Source organism: Paroedura picta, chromosome 10 (assembly GCF_049243985.1).
Source record: "Paroedura picta isolate Pp20150507F chromosome 10, Ppicta_v3.0, whole genome shotgun sequence".
NCBI classification, from domain to species: Eukaryota; Metazoa; Chordata; class Lepidosauria; order Squamata; family Gekkonidae; genus Paroedura; species Paroedura picta.
The window spans coordinates 36103998-36127090 of NC_135378.1; the positions used below are offsets into that span (position 1 = coordinate 36103998).

The 23093-nt window shown below is 42.3% G+C and overlaps 1 protein-coding gene across 1 annotated transcript; it reads right to left on the reverse strand.

Moving 5' to 3' along the window:
• Positions 1-663: 663 nt before the first annotated feature.
• Positions 664-20358, reverse strand: KLKB1 (kallikrein B1). The gene is made up of 15 exons (XM_077302158.1): positions 20253-20358; positions 18988-19046; positions 15917-16079; positions 14956-15059; positions 13458-13620; positions 10995-11104; positions 9516-9675; positions 8759-8868; positions 8248-8407; positions 8031-8146; positions 6765-6939; positions 5132-5307; positions 4798-4899; positions 3738-3877; positions 664-2107 (listed from the first exon to the last, which is right to left on the reverse strand). The coding sequence occupies exons 2-15, from the start codon at positions 19043-19045 to the stop codon at positions 1952-1954; spliced, it is 1893 nt and encodes a 630-aa protein (XP_077158273.1). The 5' UTR covers position 19046; positions 20253-20358; the 3' UTR covers positions 664-1951.
• Positions 20359-23093: the final 2735 nt, after the last annotated feature.

Below are 23093 nucleotides of genomic sequence, written 5' to 3' on the forward strand. Positions count from 1 at the left end.
ACCACATCTGGTCCGTGGCCCACAGGTTGGGGATCGCTAACCTAGACCATCACTTGCTCATCTTCTAACACTGTATATGTCATTATATGTGAATAATGGCCCCCTGTTCTTTACATAGGACAAACAGTTCAAATCCTCTGTCAAAGAATAAATGGATACAAGTCTGACATCAAAAATCACAGGACGGAAAAATCTGAACACGTCAACCTTCCAGGACATTCAATAAGGGACCTCAAAGTAGCTGTTTTATTGCAAAGAAACTTCAAAAGCAGACTAGAAAGGGAGACTGCAGAAATGCAAGTTATTGCAACACTCAAAACAATGGAATCCGCAGAACTCAACTCTTCTTTTTAATTTCTTTTGGACAATGAGATTGTTATGTGATGTAAGTAAATATGTCATGCTATTTAGAATCTAACTCTCTGTTCTCAGGACAGAATAACAAACTCAGCAGGGCTTGTCACTTGTGGGTTTGCCTCCATGCTTGGGTGGAGATGGATGGAGCTAACAACAAGTCATTTTTAATTACATCTTTTCACAACTGGGAGAGTGTCTGCCATTAATCACCAACTGTACATTTTTATTGCCCCAATGTTTTTGTGAACGACAATTGAACCCAAAGGACTGATTTGCTTTTCTAGCAAAGAATTACCATACTGCATATTTAGACTTATGATGGTGTTTAATAATTTGCTACTAATTTACTTTCTCCTTATATCTATACTGTTATGATCCCTGTTTCATTGTCTGAGAAAGTGTGCATGCATACAAAAGCTCACCCTTGAATAAACCTTTGTTGGATTAAAGGTGCCTTGGACTCAGATTTTGTTGTTCATTTATATATTATGAAACTTGCAGTGCCAAGTTACACCAACTGAAATCACTGAAATGAGAAGGTGCATGCTCCTTTTCCCGGTATGAAGCCGGGACCTTGGGCGGGGGGAAGGGGGTGGGAGGAAAGGCTTCCCAGGACGAAGCCAGGGCCTCGGAGGGATGGGGTGGGGGTGGGAGCCTCCCACACCCAGCCGCCTGTCCACTAGCGCCTGCTGTATTTGGGCTACAGCAGGCCTTAAACTTAGTCATAGAATAATAGAGTTGGAAGGGACCTCATGGGTCATCTAGTCCAACCCGCTGCACTATGCAGGACACTCACATCCCAATCGCTCATCTACTGTAACCTGCCACTCCCTTGAACCTTCACATAATCAGCCTCTTCATCAGATGGCTATCCAGCCTCTGTTTAAAAATTTCCGAAGATGGAGAACCCACCACCTCCTGAGAAAGCCTGTTCCACTGAGAAACCGCTCTAATTGTCAGGAACTTCTTCTGGATGTTTAGACGGAATTTCTTTTGAATTAATTTCATCCCATTGGTTCTGGTCTGTCCCTCCAGGGCAAGAGAGTACAACTCTGCTCCATCCTCAATATGGCAGCCTTTTAAATACTTAAAGAAGGTTATCAAATCCCCTCTCAGTCGTCTCCTCTCTAGGCTAAACAGACCAATCTCCTCCTGCAAAGAAGCACACAAGACTGGGCAAAAATTTGCTAAGACACTTGCAGGGCCATTCTCTCAGTGGGACACACCTGCAGAATACATGAAACGAAAATCTTGATGAATGCACACATTCCAATTTTGTTTGCAATGCAGTTATTTCTTTATTCCACTTTCCCTGTCTTCATTTTAGATCTCCAGTGTCCTGAGCAGTTAAACACTGCCTTTGACTTTAATAAGTTTAGTTGGGTCTGATTCTGCAATCAATTAGGTAGCTATTTGGGAATAAATCCCAATGCAGAATGTGGAACTGGAGACTGTGTGATAAGTTTGCCAAGTGGGTTTCCTTCTTTCAGCTAAACTGTCAAGAGGGAACCTTCTAACATCTTTCTCAGAAAATTTCAGATTTAGAAGTTTGTATGACTTCACAATACTGCTATATCACTGAATATCCCGTCTTCTATGAAGTTTTTTCTAGAATCCACTCTACAAACTCAGACACTTTGGTATAAACTCCTGGGTGTTCTGGTCGGGCACATCCTTCACCCCAGCTGGTAATGCCAACTAGATACCAAGCTTCCTTATGTTTACATTGCAGAGGTCCTCCTGAGTCTCCCTAAAGCAGAGAAAGAAAACATACATGTAGCATTAGTATGTCTAAGTGAGGATGAAGATCTAGAAGGTGGCATAGAGGTTAACAATGGCAAATGCAATTCCAACTGCTGCTGAGACTTGCTCCACATGCAAAACTCAGGACTTCAGCCCTGACTTCTTGTTTTGTGGTACATGGTCCTTGCAACTTAAACAGCAAATTATAATTTACTCTTGCCCTCCAAAATTAGAATTAGAAACTGCACTCGTTTCCAAATCTGGTTTGGAGGACAGGTACAAATCAGATGACATAGCTAACTTTGGCCATGGAAATAAGGACCATGTAAGGGGAGAAAATACGGAGAGGAGGCAGCATAAAATGTCAAATCCTGGTTTGGTGTTGCATATGAACAAAGAATTGTATATATAAAAATCATACTGTAATATGATCAGAAATATCAGTGCTTCTAACATGTCAACAGAAATTTAGAAAAAGAGTTGTTTTTTTATACCCTTCTTTTCATTGCCTCAAGACATCTCAAAGTGGCTTTCAATCACCTTCCCTTCCCCTTCCCTGTGAGGACGATACCCTGTGAGGAAGGTGGGGCTGAGAGAGCTCTGAGAGAACAGCTCTGAGAGAACAGCCCTAACAACACTGTGGCTAGCCCAAGGTCACCCAGCGGGCTGCCTGTGGAGGAGTGGGGAATCAAACCTGGCTCTCCAGTTCAGAAGCCACTATTCTTAACCACTACATCAAGCTGGCTCTCTTATTAATACATTAATACATCTCTTATTAATATATTCTTTCTTTGTGACTGATTCCATGAGCTGCTACAAGAGGCATGTATCAGCACATTAGACTGCATACAAACATTCATACTGGATCTAGAGAGTGAAAATTTCTCGAAATGTTGATGAGGCAGAAAAAAACTGATTTCCTCTCTTTTGAGGACCAACCAATGGCACAGAGACCAAAGTCTTCCCCTAACGTTGCCTCCAAGCACCAGTGCACTGAGATTCGTTTTAAAATACCATCTCCCTAAGGAAGCATGAGAACCGTCATCAGGAGGACAGTCAGGAGAAAGAGTGGGCTTCTAGTACCTGTCCCAAATAACAATCCTCAGGATCTTTTGCAGCTAAACTGTAATAAGTTGTAGTGAGGCTATTCTGTAAAAGTAATATTCTTAATACGTAATATTTTTAATATTTGATAAGTTGTAGTGAGACGATTCTGTAAAAGTTGAGGGCCCTGATGGAGCTATCAACGTTCCACAGGGCCTGTAAGATAAGATGGAGCTCTTTCGCCAGGCTTTTGGTTGAGGCCAGAGGGGGAGAAAATCCCGGGCATAATTAATTGATCTATGGGTCTTGCCCTATGACATCTGACTGCCTGTTTTCCATCATATACCGTGATGTGGGTGGCGACATGGGAACGGGGGAGTGGTTTGGTTTTTGTCTCCCATCTGCCTTGTTAGGTTATTTATGGGGTTTGATTTCTATGTTTTAATTGGGAGGGGGATGGTGTTTTAGTGTTTTTACTGTATTTATTATTGTAAAGGCTGTTTGCCGTATTTGCAAGCCGCCCCGAGCCGACTTGTCGAGAGGGGCAGGATATAAGCGTAATAACAATAAATAATAACAAAAGCTGCTCTTACCTTACAAGCATCCTTCCCACCTTCTCTGTAGCCAGCACACACCATCTTGTTGTGTATTCTGAAATCGCGGTATTGCAGTTGACATTCTGCACTTGTTATTAGAGGAATATTGACCTTTTGTAAAACATCTTCCATTTCACCTTAAATATGACATAAATAGTATATGACACAAATCACGTTGGAGGGAAAAGATAATACTTTAATTTAGTCATTCCCCAGTCAGCTGTGGAATGGAACAAACTTGCCATGTATTTTATATAATTTTTAATATGTATATATCTGTTTTATGGGGTAAATAATAAATAAATAAATAACAATGTAGTAATTCCCAAGCTATGTGTTGGGACATATTATGCTATTTTCTGGTTTTATCTATGTCACTTATCCCTTTCGTGAATCAAACCTGGGAGACTATCTGTGCTGTTTTCTGTTTCCTCATGTTAGACTTTTCTCATTGAAATTTGTACATTTTCAACATGCTTCTTGCAATAATTGCATAACGACGGTGAATACAGTATAAATGTCATAGCCAGAAACCAGAGACTCAGCCCTGTGTCCTCTGCCAGTTAGTCCATGCGAATCCTGCCAATTCCAGAGCCTACTTTCTAGGGTATTGGAAAGTTATTACCATCTTCTCTGGATTCAGTATCAACCGCTGATTACTATTAAACAGGCTCACATCCCTAAGTTCTATGCACAGTACTTAACTCCACGGTGAGTATTTCATTAGTTACTGCATTTCATATGAAAGTAAGAAATCAATTCCAGGGTGTTTTTTTGTCTTGCAAGTGACGTTACTGCACCACCACCACCACCACCACCACCTATGTCATCCTGTTCCTACCACCACCACCACCCATGGTCTCTCACTGGTTTCCAGGCTCAGCCTGGCAATTTCAACCTAAAAGTGCACACTTAGCCTCTCCCACTTTTTGTAAGCAAGTTGCAAGGGAGCGTGATATGAAAAAATTTCATAACAAAAAAAACTAAAGCATTTAACTTCACAGCATCATTTGAAAAGACAGATATTATGTCCATCTAAAGTATGGCTGTATAATACCTCTCTCTTGCGTATAACCCCATCCAGTCACCCAGCAATTGGTATATCTTGTGTTCTCTTCCGTGTCTTCACTGGCTGGCAGGCAGAGGGGCTGCTGTAAATCTAAATTTCCATTTTAAAAATGAGGTTGGTTAAAAGGGAAAAGAACTTTCATTTTTTAATGCATTAAATTCCTTCTGAAACCCCAATTCTGCTTTCTTCTTGGATGGAATAATAACTGGCTAATGACAATAAAATCAGTTTCTTTTATAGGAAAACAATTTCTTAAGGTAACAATATGAAAATACATTTATAATAACCATATCATGGAAATCCACAAAAAATAAGGACATACCACTGAAATGCATGGGTCTGTCAAGTTTCATCAAAGCAATGTCATATCCTTCCTCTGAAATCACATACTCAGGGTGAACAATAATCTCTTGCACTTTAAAGAAGGGGGTACTGTCGTTTATCTCCGACTGTTTCAGAATTCCAGTGTAGACCCGCCAAACATCAGGTATCAGAAAGCTAAGAAAATGAATGACAAAGAAATACACACCAATTTTTTTCCTACTATCATGCATTTCTTTTTTAAAAAAAACTTTCCTATAGCCCTTCTGCAAAAGTTCAATCTAGTCAAAAGTCCAGCTCTTTTCTTTCTCTTGGATTTTCAGCCTAACCATTTTTATCCCTGATTGTGAATTCATGAGTGACCATTGTCCTTCATTCCTTATTCAGGTATTTCCCATCCCAAACTCCATTCTGTTCTCTCTCTACATGTTTGTTGGCATAGTTTGAATATGCAGAGAAAGCAAAGCACCAAGCTGCTTAAAGAATAGCATCATCTTTATTCAGAAAAGAGACAACTATGTACAGAAAGGAGAGAGAAGAGACCTAACTATCTAACTAGCTGCAGTTATTTTTCAATTATTCAACTATTCTGGAGGCAAGCAGGGAGGAAGTGTGCTCAAAAAGCAAGAAGTCTCCTACTTAGACAATCAGGACATTAGAGGATATAATCTGAAAATCATCTGGAAGTTCTTCCAGCTGCCTCACCATTTCCAGCCATTGAATGCTCCTCAGTAGTAATTGGGAAAGGCAGAAGAGAGAGCAATGTGCCTTAGACATGCCTGTCAATCACTGTAGGCAGCCAATCCTCTCACAGCATATGTGGTCCCACAATGGCCGTATATATACATATACATATACATATACATATACATATACATATACATATACATATACATATACATATACATATACATATACATACACACACACACACACACATACATATATATATACATGTATATATACATGTATATATGTATATATTAAAAAATTACCACTTATTCATTGCAATGCATATGCACAGAATAATAGAGGCATAGCATTTTGTAAAGACATCCTAAAACTCTGTGCAGATCAATGTTGTTCCCAGATGTGCCCGGAGCACGGGAGATGGAGGCGGGTGTAAGGGTAGGACCTAGCTGGCTGGGCTATAGCATGTTTCACCCTCCATTCTTTCGGCTGGTTGCCTGCTGGTCGTTTGCCGATGGAAGACGCAATTTTAGGGTGGTGAATCCACTTTTTGCGAATCCCACAGACATGGGTTAAAATGGAGGAAATCACAAGCCAGCCTCTAGAGGTTGGCAACATCATGTGGAAGGGACAGAATATGCCACCTTCCTTCAGAGCCTGTACCACTACATTCCTCGCATGCGGAAAAGCCCTTAATTGGTCCTTTCTCACTTTTTCTTGAATTTTTAAAAAATGTTTCAGTTTCATACTATCTTTAATAGGTTTTTATTGATTAAAAGAGTTGCTTTTTGTATTATTTCCTTCAGTTAATCTTTTTGGGTGGGTTAACCCCCCTCCCCCTTGTGCACAGCCTTGAGTATGATAATTGAAAGTTCTGAAAGTTTTATTTCTTAGAAGAGATTCAGACGAGTCTTTCTTATTCAGTGGTCCAAAGTTGTACTCACTCTTCTGTGCAGTGAGCTGCCGTCAAAACCCATTGGTCACTGATAATTGAACCGCCACAAAAATGCTTCTGGATGGACAGCTTCACATGCAAGCTGACTTGCCAGGGCCATTCTCCACGGGTCGAATTGGTTCCTCCAACAACCCTCGAGTCCAATAAAGGTTTCTGCACACATACTGAGAGAATTCTTAAATGTATACTGCCAAGTTTGAGTTCATGTTTTTAATGCAAACAGGTGTTTCTTTGGAGCTTATCACAACTTAATGCAGAGGCTTCATTAATAAAAGTATATAACTTGTACTGTAGTCAGTAACTTGTTAAACATTTTTAAGCTTCTCTTTAATGCCGTGTATTAAAGCCTGGGCATGGCCATACGCAGTCAGGGCCCAGTGCACCCGAGGGACCGCCTCCCTACTTATGCTCCCAAAAGTGCCCTATGCTCCACCACCACCAACTGGCTAATGGTCCCTGGCCCAAAAGAAGTCCGCCTGGCCTCGACCAGAGCCAGAACATTCTCTTTTGTGGCCCCCACCTGGTGAAATGAGCTCCTGGAGGAGATCAGGGCCCTGACGGAGCTTAAACAGTTCCGCAGGGACTGCAAAAGGGAGCTCTTCTGCCAGGCATTTGGTTGAGACCAGGAACAACCAACAGCGACTGAAGGGCCCCTGACCCCCTCCCTCTCAGAACTCCACCAGAGTGCTCTGGACCTGTTTGTACCGTTTACTGTAGCATTGTTTACACTGTTTATTGTTACAACTCCATGTTATTAATATTATTGCATGGTTCATGTGTTATAGATTGTTTTATGTATTGTTCATATGTTCCATGTAAACTGCCCTGAGCCTCCGGGGTGGGCGGTATATAAATGAAAATAAATAAAATAAATAAAAATAATGCCCTGACCTATGAGCTTTTTGGTGTGACATGAAAGGCATGGGCCCAATTAACTCTTCGCTCTTATCCCCCTTGCTTACCGCCTGTGAACAAGCCACAGTGAACCAGCCCAGTGGATCCAGAATCAAACCAAGAGTTGCATGTTATAATATTAGGGGTTCATCTGTCTAAATTATATTTATTATATTTCTCTGTAAACTGTTTTGAGTGTCCAGAGGGGAGAGAAGTGGGATAGAGAAGACACAAATGCCAATGAATCTGGATCACCTTGAACTCCTCATTATGCAAATTCATTCTGCATCCAGTAGATGTCATGAAAGAACAAGCCACTTGGAGAAATGTGGTTAAATCAGATTTGGGGACTGCTACTCACCAGGGCTCTCCTTCACTTGACAAAGTCTTAAAGAGTAGCCAGAAATCTTTTCATTCTCAGTGACTATTCTGTGTGGAGACCCATTGGTAGACATTCTTAAGTGGCATTTGCATTTGCTAAGGTGAAAAGAAATGAAGAAAATCAAGTTAGAGACATGATCCATTGAACAGAACTGCATTTATTTGAAAGGTGTTTATTTGAAAGGGAAATCCCTCACCTTTCTCTGTTACAGGAAGCTTGGCTTGAAGAATAGGTAAAAAACTGACAGCGGACCGTGTCTGTACAGAGCTGCTGACACGCCTTGGGCCCTTCAACATACTCCACAGTCAAGTCCATCCCCAGAAAGTTCAAATCGGGATAAATCTGAGAATGACAGGCTGCAATATTTTGTAAGCATTGAAAAAGACCAGTATGATATCATGATGCATGGTGCTGAAATGGGGGCTTTTAATAGGAAATGGATCAAATATGATATTCTGCTGTCAGCATTATTTTATAAAGGGAGGAGACTTGGATTTCACAGTAAATCTCTGCCAGTTGAAAGAACACACCTCACACCTCCATCGATAAAATTCTTCTGGAAACGCTACTCATAGGAGACAGGGGGATCTCAGGGACAGCACGATGGGGGGATCTGAGAGGCCTGCAGCCAAAGGGGGCACTGGCAAAAATTCCTCTTCCACCCCCTCCCCAGTGAGTGGAAATCAGTAGCTACATCCCATCATTACCAGGTATATTTTTCTGGCAGTTTAGGAGGGTGAAGCCAGACAGAGCGTTTTTTGTCTCTACAAAAGCATCTGGCGTTCCACTTTTGGATGTCATCATGAGACAAGTATACCTGAAACAACAACAATAATTCAAAATAAGGCTGATAAGGTAATATCCCTTGCAGAATCTAATAATACCAACTGGTCTCTATAAGCTGGGGGGGGGGAACCATAACTCCCTCATTTGTTGTCTACCCCTCCTTATTCACCTATTCTCTCCTCCTCCTTCTAGAAATGGAACAAAGTTGGTATTTTACCATCCAATGTTAGGATTTGGCCTGTAAGGTTAACCAAACATGCTTCTGCCCGCTAGATAACATTATTCCATTCTCATTTCTTTTTGACTTTTCAATCAACACTAGGACAAGAATTATTATGTTCTGTTTCTTTTCAATTTCCCCCCCTCTAACATGATTTCTGTTTTTTTCATCCTGCACCAAACCTTTGTTGTTGTTGTTGATGTTGTTGTTGTTGTTGTCGTCATCACAGCTGATTCACAGTAACCCCAAGAGGGTTCTAAGGCAAGAGACAGTCTGAGGTGGCTCCCCCCTGCCTGCCTCTGTGCAGAGACCCTGAAGTTCCTCAGTGGTCTCCCATCCAAATACTGATCAGGGCTGGCCCTGCTTAGCTACAAATACTGACTACGGTTTGGGTCAACTCTGTAAATTTCTTAGTCTTCCTTTCTATGGCCTCTTTAAACTCAAGCGATCACACTCACCTTTGGCTTTTTGTCTGCCATTCACTGCTGTGAAAAGTAAAAAATATACAGTTGGGTCGGTACGTACAAATTATTCTACATACAAAGGCATCAGGGGCAAAAACCGTTGCAACGGAAGTTCCAGAAAACTGCTGATGTTGAAAAATGTCCCACCGACAGTCTGCATTAAAAACAAAAAAATTAACATAGACAGTCCGTGCAGTTAACGTGCTATTAAGTTCTCTATCCAAATATTCAGGTGATTCAAACAGGAAAGAGTGAGCACGACCCAAATGTTCTGGAGCCCCACCAGGTGCCTGACTCCTGTCATTCCAGACAATGTATTTAAAAAATTACTCAAAAAGGGCATTCTTATAAAGGGAGTCAGAGGTAGTTAATTATTGGCGTTTAAGGCACTGATTTCATTGCATCATCTCCTAATTAAGAATAGTAGAGCAGCCATGCTGAATAAGGCCAGAGTAGCCCATCTAGTCCAACACTCTGTGTCACACAGGGGCCAAACCCCAGGTTCAATCCAGATTTATTATCTAATTTACTATTTGTGATATTTTGTTTCGCTGCTTTGCTCTTCAATATTGAAACACCTGCTTTATAGATAAAAACACCATGTACTTAGAATCATGACTTCATTTGCTATTTCTACACAGTTTTTTTTTGCCCCCAGATTCATTGCAGTTAGGGAGCAGTTTTTCCCCCCTGCCTCCCCACATCACTATGGTGCAATCATGCACTTCCCAGGGTTTTCTGGGCTTTTCTGTGGTCTTTCTCAAGCCTGCTTTGCTGCCAAATCTTGGCAAAGCCTGGATGACTGCTATGTGGAGGATGGAGCCTAACTTTAAAAAGAAATGAAAGCTGAGGATTCAGCAAACATGCTTCATCCTGATAGAATAGGGTTGCCAGCTTTGGGCTGGGACATACCTGGAGACTTTTGGGGGCAGAGGCAGGAATGGGTAGGATTTGGGGGGAAGGGATCTCAGTGAAGTATAAAGCTATGGCGTCCACTCTCCAAAAAAACTGATCTGTGTCACTTGGGGATGAGCTATAATTCCAGGGGATCCCCAGGTTCCATGATTCTTCCAAAATTTGTCTGCTTTCTGACTTTCCTAGAAATTCTGATTTCCAAGTATGTTGCAATGCTGTTTATTTGAAGTTTATTTTAACTTGAACTCAGTCTAGAAGTTTATTCAGAGGTGCTGGGTAAATCACTATTTCTCAGCTTAACCAACCTTGCAGGATTGTTGTGAAAATAACAACAAAATGCAGTAAAATGTGTAGAGCAATTGGTAAACTTCAAATGTACTAGTGATTAAGAATAATATTTAAAATAATTATAATTCTATTCATATCCATACCACTCGTATGTGCATACAGGAGCCTTGCAGCATTTTGTGTTGCCTGCCAAATAACCCATACAAATCTTGCACTGTATTAAGATAGCCTAAAATACACCATATACTTTTTTTTTTAATACACATTTACCTGTTTCAGCAAGTTGACAAGGTTTTAATGAGAATCCCGATATAACATTGCTAAGCATTTTTATTTGGGCTGGTGTCCCCGTGGTGCTATGCTTCAGGAAACATTTTTGGCTGAATGAGAATGAGAAGAAATATAATATTTAGAAATCCACACATTGGTCCTAAGTCTTCAGGCCCCCTAGGCTGATTCTGCATGGGCACAAAAGGCTGGGATGGCATCAGTATGTATGCTAATTCCTGTGGGATAATCCCCGTGTGCTAATCCCCATGTCCACATGATGTTGCCACCATTCTGGCACCCTCCAGGGCCTGTCATGAATCAGGTTCTCATTTGCCCTGGGCTAAGGGGATACGGGAGAATCTGCATTCCCTTTGTCTGATATGGGGGGCAATGGGGCCTGTCCTACAGTAGGCCAGTGTGGACGGGAAGAGATGGGCTTTCCATGACCAGCTCCTCCCTGCCATATGGAGGCCAGGAAGGGGCACAAAATGTCCCAGTCTGCTTTACGGTGCTTTGTGGCATCACAGGGCAGACTGGGACTTTTTTTAATTTGGCAGTAAAATAGGATCATGTTCCCCCATGATCCCACATTCCTGCAAAAAAAATGTTTTAAATGCCTCTTTGCTGCGGCTGCATCCCCCAGGGGGACACATTCAGCAGGGGGCCAGGTGCCCTGCTGAAATGTGTCCCCTGTAGGGGGACACATCCAAAAAGCAGTGGAGCATGCAGCTATGCACCAGCAGCAGCCCGTTGCAGCCGCTGCAGCCATAGAGATGCATATATTTGTTTTTGCTAACAGCGCTGAGGCAGCAGCCTTTGAGAGGCAAGTGGGACAGATTTATTCCAGTACCTGCCAGAAAGGTCTGGTAAGTGGATGCATAGCTTAAATAGAAGGCTGGGAAACTTATTGTTTATTTTCAATTACATTCGTTTCTCACTGGAACTCAAGGTGCATTAAAAGTATGATAGATCTATTCAGTCAATCAATAAGCAAATACAAAATATAACTACATTTAAATGATAACAATATTTCAATCTAACAGCAAAGGTTCCTAGTAAAGTGAAACTATTCAGTCAATCAGCAGGCAAACTGCCTAATACCGTAACAGCCTTTGAGTCTTGGGCATAGATCAAGCCAGTGTTCCAGTGAAACACAGAGCAGGGGATCCTCTTTGAACATCAAAATGGCTATTGCTGGACATCCTGGGACTGGCATGTCAAAAAAGCCACATGGGACAGTGGCTGCAATGGTTAGTGAAGAAAAAGAAATCCTCCAGTCATATAATACCTCAGCCTTAACCAGGTGAAGGGCATTCCACCTCCTTGGAAATAAATAGCAAAGCCTGAGTTAAACCAGAGTGGAGAAAAGTCTGAAAAACACATGTATTCCAGCCAGCATGGTATAGTGGTTAAGACCAGTGGCTTCTAATCTGGTGAGCCGGGTTTGATTCCCTACTCTTCTCTATGCTGGGTGACCTCGGGCTAGCCACAGTCCTGATAGTGCGGATCTCACAGAGCAGTAATTTCAGGGCTCTCTCAGCCCCACCTACCTTACAGGGGCCTGTTGGGGGAGAGGAAAAGGAAGGTGAATGTAAGCCGCTTTGAGACTCCTTTGGGTAGAGAAAAGCGTCATATAAGAACCAACTCTTCTTCTATTCAGGAAATAACTGTTTAATGACTATTTACAAAGCTGTTCAAAACACACCCAAACTATGATTTATGAGTCTTTGTTAACTTGCCCTGAACAGTGACTTTAGGACAAGGCGCTCCTCGTAACGGCCCACTTTTGGTGCCACTGGCCTCCCCCACTACACCAAGCTGGCTCTCTCAGTTTGGAATTGGTTGGAGTAAGTGGACTGATTTGAAGCTGTATGTAGAACTCTACTGGCGGGTGTTGATCGTTCTCTTCTTGCCTGTTCTGTAGCAGTGAAGTAGGACTCAGATGTTTATTGTTATCACACGTTCAAAAATACCTTCAGAGACAAGAAAAATTGACTTTTCCTCTGGGGCATGGAGAGCTGCTGAGCCCAAGGCATGTGCAAAAGTTAACTCACTGCTCTAGATGTAAGAACAGCCATTTACTTAGCCTTATATGATCAAGTATACAGATCCAGCCACAGTGGACAATGTACCTCTTGGTGTTAAGACAGGGCCTGGAATCAAACTAAGCACTGGCTTAGCAGGAAACGTTGATCCTACCGCACCAGCACTTGCTTCCCTGTGCACAGCATTTCTGTACCACATGAACTGTGTCTGCAGCAACCTGCTCCATTTCATTCCAAGGGCAGTTTATAGGTGCTCTAGTAAAAATGGTACCCAAGCAGTCCATCCTGTCTTGCCCGCTATGTTGCTTTAGCTGCTGTAGGCAAGCTATGATTTGTTAAAATTGATCTGTAGGCTCAAGTCACCCAGTGTTGTTTTTAAGGGTTTTGTTTTTAAGTTAAGAGTCGGAGCATTATTTACCGAAGGTCTGCGGCTTGATTTGATGGCGAGACGTACGTGAAAAACTGACAGTGAATCTCGTTGGTGCATCTTCTTTGGCAATGCTGATAACTGTCTTCAGTGGTTACATTGTAAGTTGTTCCTCCTTGCATGTCCAGTCCTTTGTAAATTTCCTTGCTGCAAGCTGGAGAAAAGAACATCGCCTCAAAGGCGGGGTGAAAACGGATTCGCACAGAGCATTGCTGTTCCTGCTGAAATATCTATGGTGTGCAGGATTGTCAAATATTGTGTCGGTGGCTGCAAAGGAGCGAAATAACTTGGTCGCAGGAAGGGCAAAGTTTGAGTCCAGGGGCACCTTTAAGACTAACAGAGCTTTATTCTGGGTGTACGCTTCTATGGCGCAGATTCTTCAGATACATTTGGCAAGGAAATAGTCCACTTAAATAAACTAAGGGAGATAGTCATTCCAGCATTCATTTACTTCTTTATTTATTAGATTTATAGACCCCCCCATTTTATAAAAGGCTCTGGGCAGTTCACAAAACCATCAATTAAAACCTCCATGGTATATTTACAATTAAAACATCCACGGTCAATTGCATGATAAAAATTATAAAACTTCTAAAACCAATTTTACACATTACTGTTTTTACAAAATGGCTCCAAATCCATGGGGCTAGAAAATCAATCTAAAAGGGGGGGGGGAGAAAAGAAAAGGAATGGGGTCAACCGGTAACAGAATTTCAGTGCCCATCATCAACCAAAGGCCTGGCAAAAGAGCTCCATTTTACAATTACAGTGCTGCACACCATAGGCATTTGAGGTGGAGAACTCCCCCTCACCTACAGACTTCAAGCAGCAGGTAGACAGCTACTTATCTGCTTAGGCTGATCGTGCATTGAGCAGGGGGTGGGACTAGATGGCCTGTATGAAGCCAATGGGACCAGTTATGGCCATGTACCTAAACTGGATTGCCACCTGCCAAACTTCAGATGGTGGGATCGCATGCAACGGGGCAAGGAGAAGGGAAAAGATCCCATCAGGTATGCAGAGCAGGGAATTCTGCCCACTGGTTTCATTCTTTCTCCTACCACTTCCCTATGGCCGAATCAGATGTTAATTTTACATGTGTTCCCACCACCAACTTTTAATCCACTATCAGCTGAGAAGAGGATTTAATTGTCAAGAGTGCAGGTTCATATTAAGACTAGGCCATGGAGAGAAGGGGCTTCTTCCTTCTCCCCTGTGATATTTTTTTGATCTGAAAAGCGATGGAAGTTTGGCTTGCCCTGATATTGGTATCTGCAACTGAGGCATAAAATTTCCTTGTGGACTTTTTCAGATGAGGATAACAGTGTGTGTGACTGTCCTGATTTGAGCTGAGGCCCTTTGCATTTGGAAACTGAGTTCCCGGAGGGAATATCATAGCTAGCAACTGGCTATAAGTAGATAAAATGTAGATCCCACTAAAATTAACCGAGAAAGCAGTCCTTCAACAACTTTGAATAGCAGGCCTTACCAGTGACTTTATGGCACTGTTTCAGAGAATGTCCTGAGATGACTCCTTCAAGAGGTATTTTTGGCAACATTTGATTATCATGGTCTTTCAGGAGGCATGCGAATCTGGTAATAAGGAGGGGGGGGTGAGAGCAATTGTGTCAGAAAAATTAGCTTCAGTTCCTTTTCAATATGAAGGCAGAGAACCAGCAAAGTAGGATCTGATGCACTTCTGTGCATCATGTTCTCTGGAAATCATCATGTTCTCTGGAAATAATGGTAGCCTCAGAAACATGGTCCTTCCTTTACGCATTCCTTCAGACTGTTATTCAGGACTTTACAGTACATATTTTAATACATAGTGTATGCCCATCTTGATCATCAAGCTTCAAAAAGAATAAACACTTATTTCATCATATTTCAAGAAGAAACTCCAGGTAACCTAAACTGGAGTACCGAATTTCCTACCATGTGCCCCTGCTCAGTGAGGCCATTAAGATTGCCTCCATCGTATCCCCAAAGACCTCCCATCCATTCTTTATTTGGAAATATTGCCAGTATCTGGGGATTCTTCTCACTTTCTGCTGTCTCACCTCTCTTCTTACCTTTTAGTTCACCTGGATCCTCTTTCCCCTTTCTCCAAGAAGGGGAGAGGAATTTTAAGTAGGGCCAGACTTTATCCCCAAATCATTTGGTCTCTGCTACTGCTGAAATGTAATTGTAAATTTCTTGTAACAGAAATTTCTTGTTGAAGTTTTGTTTAAGTTACACTATCAGACCACTTCCATCCCTCCTGCCCAACCTTTTTCTTCCTTTACGGAACTCAAAGTGACTTACATAGGATTTGAAGGTGGTCTCCCATCTATACACTAGCCAGATCCAGATCTCTTTAGTCTCAGCATGCTAAAGTGCCATGTGTTCTACCACATCCTGGGCCCATTAATGAGGTCACACACACTGACATACAAAGATCTCAGCAATACCTGTTTGCAGCATTTTCTGTCCAGTTTCCCTCCAGGTAGCTGAACAATAGGCATCTTGGGTGATACGTGCACACTTTTTGGCAGTAGTCCACATTCGGGGTAAAAACCTTCGCAATATCACCTCCTCGGAAATATGTGTTTCCATAGACCTGAGACACACATTCTGAGGCAGAACAAAAGGTAGGTCAGCCTACAAAGTGGACCTTGGTCTTGTCACAGGTGGAACATATGAAAGCTGCCTTATAGTGAATCAGACCGCTGGCCCATCAAAGTCAATACTGTCTAATCAGACTGGTATCAGCTCTCCAAGGAGAGGTCTTGAAAAGGAAGCTCCTCCCCCAGGCATTTGCTTGAGTCTGACCGACCCAACAACATCTGCTGGTCTCAGACACCTCCTCCATGACCTGAAGCAGCCTGACCTCCCTGGGGGCTCGTCTAAGTTATCATTCTATTTGAAGCCACTGTTAGATTGTTGATATGTTATTTATGACAGTGTTATGTGTTTAGACTGTTGTATGTATTACCCCTGCAATGTTTTATGTGAACCACCCTGAGCTATATGGGAGGGTGGTATAAACATCTAATAAACAAATAAATAAATAATCTGTATGCCAAGTCGATTGTGACTGAGCCATAGCTCCTCTCCAAACAGAACAGATGAAACAGGCTTTCTCAATCAGGGTTTTATGAAACCCTGGGGTTTCTTCACAGCCCTGGGAGGGTTTCCCAAATGGCTGGGAGTTTATATATATTGGGTGACATGATCATAAATGGTCATGTTGACCTGCCCCCCCCAAATCGTCAATGATAGGCCTGGAGGGGTTGGGAAGAGAGGGGCTCCAAGTGGACACAGACCCAGCTATCCTTCCCCAACATATTCTGCACAGTCGTGCCACTTCTGGGGTTTCTTGAAGCCTGAAGAATGTTTCAGGGGTCTCTCTATGGTAAAAAAAAAGGGGGGGGGAGTTAAGAACGGCTAAGATGATGGAATGGATGCTAATTTTTATCCTTCTAGCTGCCACTGCAAGATTTCAGGAGAGGTTCCCTGTTGTTAAGAATGCAGGCAGAAAGCTGAGAAGGCCTGGGCATATGCCTGACCTGATACTGCAATCTGAATCAATGGGCCTGCAGAACAGCACCCTTGACTGCCACACTGCTGGCTTCTGTCAGTCACACTCTTTCCATCTACTCAGGAATAGTGACGCAGAATATTAGTCAGCCTCATCATATAATAACCAGACTGTGCTTCCTTCCAAATGTCAAAAGGGCATGAGAGTATTATTTACAGTATGTATGCAAGGATTGTCTGACAGCCAGGCAAGAGATGTTCAGAGGTGTTTTGTCATTGCCTGCCTCTCCCTTCCAAGCTCTAACCTGGGCTGATGCTGCTTAACTTCGGAGAGCTGATGAGATCGGGTTTGCCTGGGGCGATCCGGGTGAGAGACTGTCCTGATCAGGGCATGGTATAATATTGCAAGAGGAGATTCCACCTCCCACCTTCAGTGTTTCTAGGAACTTGGAAGTCACAGGGCTTCTTCTGAGGGCTCCACACTGTGCTGCCAACAGTGTTTCATTGTTCCGCCCTTTTTCTTTTCTGTGTGTGGGTGTAGACAAGGTGACACAAGAGGCATGCTGGTCCATTGGCTGGAGGATTTCATATGTGGCAGGCACAAAGTTGGAGGGGGGCATCATTCATATGCTGTCACGTGATATGGTGTTTTGGGTAGTGTCACGAGGGCCTCCAGATCGCTTGCTATGCTCTCAGTTTCATAATATGGGGACTTTTTTGCCACAGCTGAGAGAGCAGATGCTCTTGTGGTGTTTATAACAACACCATTCCTTGCATCAGGCTGATATTTTAAACTACTTCAGAGGTTATAGCAATCTGGGAAAGAAAGAAGGTTCAATGTAGTTGTTGCAGACAAGGAACCTTTCATTAAAGTCTATACCTGTCAAAAACTGCAGCTTTCTGCCTGGCTTGGATATCACAGATCCATATTTGCTACACTTGGGCATTATTAGGGTCAGCTATGGGATAAATTTCTGGAATTTGGGATTGAACTAACAGAAATCTTTCTCTTCATTCCCTAATTGTGGTCTCAGTTTTTGAGCTTGGTCAGATATTTTCATGTGGATACCTTCTTGCTAATCTGCTTTATGCCAATAAAGGTATTGTGTGTATGTGGATGCCCATTGTTCATACCCCTTCTGCCTGACAAACAACATTCATCACATTTATCTCACATAGATAATGCAGAAGTCCAGGTACACTGTAAAGAGCAACTGTGTCTCTTTCAATATGAGCTTTCACGGGTCAGCAAAAAAAGAGCTTTTTGGCTTCCAAATACACTCATTAGTCCTTCCTAGTTTGCTAGCAAAAAAGCCAGTGTGAAAACACAAGCAGGAATATTTTACAACTGAGTTTTGCCATTCAGAGAAAATGAATCATTGATGCAGGCTGGCACTGAAAAAGGCATCAGAGAAATGCCACCTGTCCCACTGCAGCCTTTGTTTTGCAGTGCACAGTAAGATGAGTGAGTTTAAAGTTTTTGTTGTTTCCAGAGGAAATTGTTTCTGTTTAACAACATGCAAATTCTGGGGGGAAATGCCTACTCACTTCATGAAAACTTATGCTGGAATACAATACAAGCTACAAGGCACCCACCAGTTCTGAGTTGCCAGCTCTGGGTTGGGAAATACCTGGAGAATTTGGGGGTGGAGCCAGGAATGGGTGGGATTAGGGGCAGGGAGGGACCTCAGTGGAGTATAATGATATGGAGGCCACCCTCCAAAGCAGCCATTTTCTCCAGGGGACCTGATCTGTGTCACCTAGAGATAAGCTGTGCCACTGGGAATCCCCAGCTCCCACCTGGGGACTGGCACCCCTAGACATGGCTGGGAGTGGTGGAAAGGGCCACCAGGTCATTTTGATGGCAGTGGGCTCCAAATTTCCTTTCAGGTCGCAAACAGCTAAGGCATATTATGCATAAACAAGTAAAAGCTGGACAGATTTCGTCATAAAATGTTATAAGTAAGAGGTAGTTATTTATCAATTATTAATAATTACTTACCACTACATACGGAAGAAAATAACACCATCAAAAGTAAAATTTGAAAAATCCAAGCCATCCTAAAAACAAAAAAAACCCTTTTAATCCATATTTTGAATGCATCATGAACTAGAATTCATCTGGTCATAGTGGAATTTCTAACGATTCTGGCCATAATTTGAACCAAAAAGTTCTGAATAAACTACTAATTTATTTTTCACAATAGAATGAAGAAACATTTTTGATCTCACAAAGAAAATCCACATAAAGGCAATCCTTATTAGTCATGAACTGCTTACTTTGTGCTTTCTAACAATTAATCCTATGTATGCTTACGCAGAAGTAGTTCAACAGAGTTTATCATAAACATGTCAGATTATGAAAGCAGTCCTAAACCAGTCTGCTCAGGTCTGTTCAGTGAGGCTCAGTCCCAGAAAAGTGCATGGCTGGCTCTCAAATGTTCTGTGCAGCCTGTGAAGTAGAGCTGCTCTTTGTAGTCTGGTGAGCTCTCGAAGTTCTGGGAGATCTGTAGGTGCCACCTGGAATTTGGCAGCCTACACCAAGTTGCCTCTTAAGCATGTGCTTGAATCACACTCTTTGAAATCAAAGGGGATTCAAAAACTAGACCCTCTTGACTGGATCAAATGAATTTAGTTTCAAATAGTTGATGTTTAGGCTCCCAGCATGAATGACTGCTGAAGATGGCCACGGGCAGGATACGTTGGGCTCCATAGGTCTTTCTTATTCTCATTATTCTTTCAGGCAGCTGGGTCCAAAAGAGAATGTTCCTAAAATCACCCGGTGCCTGGAAGTCTGAACAGTCTGCACAGTCCTTCAGTCCAACACTGTAACCACTATTGAACGTAGTCATTTAAATATCAAAACAAGGTGTTCCAACGAATGGCTTCAATCTACATTCTGTTGTGCACTGCAATAGAATTAATCTGGAACTCCTCTGGTATAAACAGGAAGAAGCCAGTGTGTCTCATTTCACTGTGAATATTAGCCTGAAGATTATAATTTTCTCCTTCTTGCCTTCGCTATCTGTATTGACTATTGTGCTGCCAATTCTAATCTAATTACTTCCCACAGAGAATGTAAGCAATCAAATACATTGTAATGGCCATATAACTTTAGAATTGTTATTAATTCCTGATATTGGATGACTGAAAATAATCTGTTAAAGGTAAGACAGCGTGCAGTTGTTTCTGCACACTCTCTCTCTTTCTCTGTGTGTCTCTTTTATTTGAAAACCATTCACCAAATAAATAAAGGAAATTTGTTACCTGTAGTCAGTTCCTGTAGCAGTTGTTACTTTTTAGGCTAGGAATGTACTATGTCAAAAGATTAAATGAAGAAGGGGAATGCTTAACCGTTTTCCTAAGTAGCTCATGGCTGTATTTACCCACCTACTTTATTTACTTTTGATAAAAACTTGCACAGTCAATATTGTTTCTGTCTTTGGAAATCGATGGTCAGTTGCCCTAAATCAGGGGTAGTCAAACTGCGGCCCTCCAGATGTCCATGGACTACAATTCCCATGAGCCCCTGCCAGCATTTGCAAATATAGTCCATGGACATCGGGAGGGCCGCAGCTTGACTACCCCTGCCCTAAATTAAGACACACATAAAAAAAAAATTGATTCACTAATTTAGGCTGGTTAAGCTCTCTACTGTTCAACATAGGAACTACAACAGGGAGGAAAGGAACTATCCAAAAGCATTGGAAACATTGACCTTACCTCAATCATCTTGCTTATCTTTCTTAAAGTATAATTAGGAGTTTATAGCCTTGGCTATCCATGCCATGTGAGTGTTTTTCACCCCAATTATACCTTAAGAAAGATAAACAAGATGATAGAATACATTGAGATCGCTTTGAGGTTATGAATATTACTTTGTGGAGGACTCTACTGCCACTGATGAAAGATATTGAATTGAAAACGGAAAAACCATCTGGACACGGTTTTGGCTGAGTCTGTGTGGAAATTACAATAAAGAGATAGACTCTTCTATTTCTAATACTATTTGATTAAGCCATTGGACAGATCCCTTTTTTCTTTTGTTTGTACTATTGGGATTGTCCACATCTTTCTTGCAGCTTCCAGGAGGTGGCTGGAATTCTCCCGGGATTTCAGCTGATCTCCAGGCAAAGGGGGTGAGTTCACCAAAAGAAAATGGCTGCTTTGGAAGGTAGACTCTATGGCATTGTACTTCCTCCTCCCCCAAAACCCCATAGGTGTCTCCTGCCTGGGCTGTGGGCTCTAGCCAGCACTTACCAGCAACAGTTTGTATTTTTTGGCACAGAAAGACAGATATATCAGCCAGGGTCCCATGAGTTTAAAAAGTGCAGGAAAATCTAAATAAGGAATATTTAGACCCTGTAACAGTAAATGGTGAACAAGCAACCGGCTGGAGAGACATAGGGGCTGAAGTGACTTTGTTCAAGCCTCGCCTGATAAATACATATCACAATTTGCCATGAAGGTCCTGTGAAATAAAAGGTGTAAGTGGCCCAAAATTTCAAGTGGAGTTAGCTTGGGAGTTCAAATACAAAGGGTTTACAGGAAAGTAAACAGTGAGACTTCATGGGGAACAAAGTTTTTCAGTTTTTAAGGCAACCATTTGGCTTTGCAGACAACAGGCATTGCAGTTGCCAGCAGTAGGCCTCAGAAGGGCAGACGTCACCAGCTAAGCCCAGTAAAGTGAGGTTTGGAAGTGGAGCTTCAGAAGGATACAATGCCTCAGAGCCCACCCTCCAGCAGCCATTTCTGTCTGGGAAGCTGATCTTTATAGTTTGGAGATGTGCAGTAATTCCAGATCTCCAAGGCCACACCTGGATGTTGGCTACCCCTGGGTTGGAAATATTCCTTGAGGTTTGAAAGTGGGGTCTCAAAAGCGTATTATTCCTCCACAGCCACCCAACCAGCCACATAGTGCCCACAGCCTATTTCAGGTCAAGAAAATATTGCAGAGAGTAGGTAAGGTTGCCAGATAGGTAATCTGGAATTCCACAGTTCTTAGGTGTGCTTGAACTTGACTTGAGTCAGGATTGTAGTACACAGAGAGATTTTCCCTTAGGGTTGCCACCTTCCAAGTGAGGCACAAAACCCGTACCAAGCCATGAGCTAGCACCTGTTGTATTACAGCTCACGAGCTTTACTACTAGTATATAAATAAATAAAACATAAAAGCTGCCTAAGTAGCCGCACTCCTGACTGAATCGGGGGTAATGTCCTCTGGTATTTGTGGACTTTGAGAGGAATGCTAGTGCTATGAATTGCCTTTGCTACTTGCTAATAGATTTGGAGACCTTTGTGCCTTTGACTACAGGATGAAAGGCTACAAATAGGCTCTCAGACCTTCTGAAATGTTTAGTGTGCCTGATATAGATAGGGCTCATCTAAGAACCCAGGAGCACTGGTTCTTCTTTGGGTGGGATGGCCTGTGACATAAAGAAAATAAAGACATTTCAGCTGGGTTATGGAATGGTGACATGGAAGTGAGGTCAGTATGGAATGCTGAATTGATTTATGAAACACACACAATCACTTAGCCATGGAAAGAGTACCCAGTTCTCTGTCTCTGTCTCTGTCTCTCTCTCTCACACACACACACACACATACACAAGATGAAGATCAACATCTTGAGGGTTAGGAACTTGAGTGGGGCCTCCCTTATTAGTCTGAATGGAGCTTTGGTGATCTTGCAAAGTTATGTGGAATCTCCAGGAAGAGAGACAGCTATGTATGAGAGAAGTGTCCTTCAGACAATGCTTTAATCTAGGGTGTTGAGACAGAGTGAACCCTCTCATAGGAGACAGACATATTACCAGGCAGGACACATTACTACATAATGTGTTGGGATTCCATCTCTGAGCTAAACCACCATATAGAAAGGATGTCACGTGGGATAATGTTATCCCTTTCCTCCTACACCACCTTACGTAAGCCTTCCAGGTACACTCATACTATGAGTAATAGACTGCATTTTGGAAGAAAGGATGCTTTTTGTTACCTGCATTCAGAAACTTCTTCCAGCAAGATTTCATGCTCAGTCACCAGGCAATCAGATTGAGCTATTCAGGCTTTTGTCAGTAGGTCCAGTGACACTGGTAGGCTCCACAG

What these genes read in the sequence shown, in the direction of transcription:
- KLKB1 (XM_077302158.1), bottom strand. Translation starts at nt 19,045, where the DNA reads ATGGCTTGGATTTTTCAAATTTTACTTTTGATGGTGTTATTTTCTTCC. An exon ending in TTGTCAACTTGCTGAAACAG is followed by an intron (nt 9,676 to 10,994) that starts GTAAATGTGTAT and finishes TTTTTAATGCAG; the next exon opens with ACTGTCGGTGGGACATTTTT. An exon ending in GTGGGAAGGATGCTTGTAAG is followed by an intron (nt 2,108 to 3,737) that starts GTAAGAGCAGCT and finishes TCTCTGCTTTAG; the next exon opens with GGAGACTCAGGAGGACCTCT.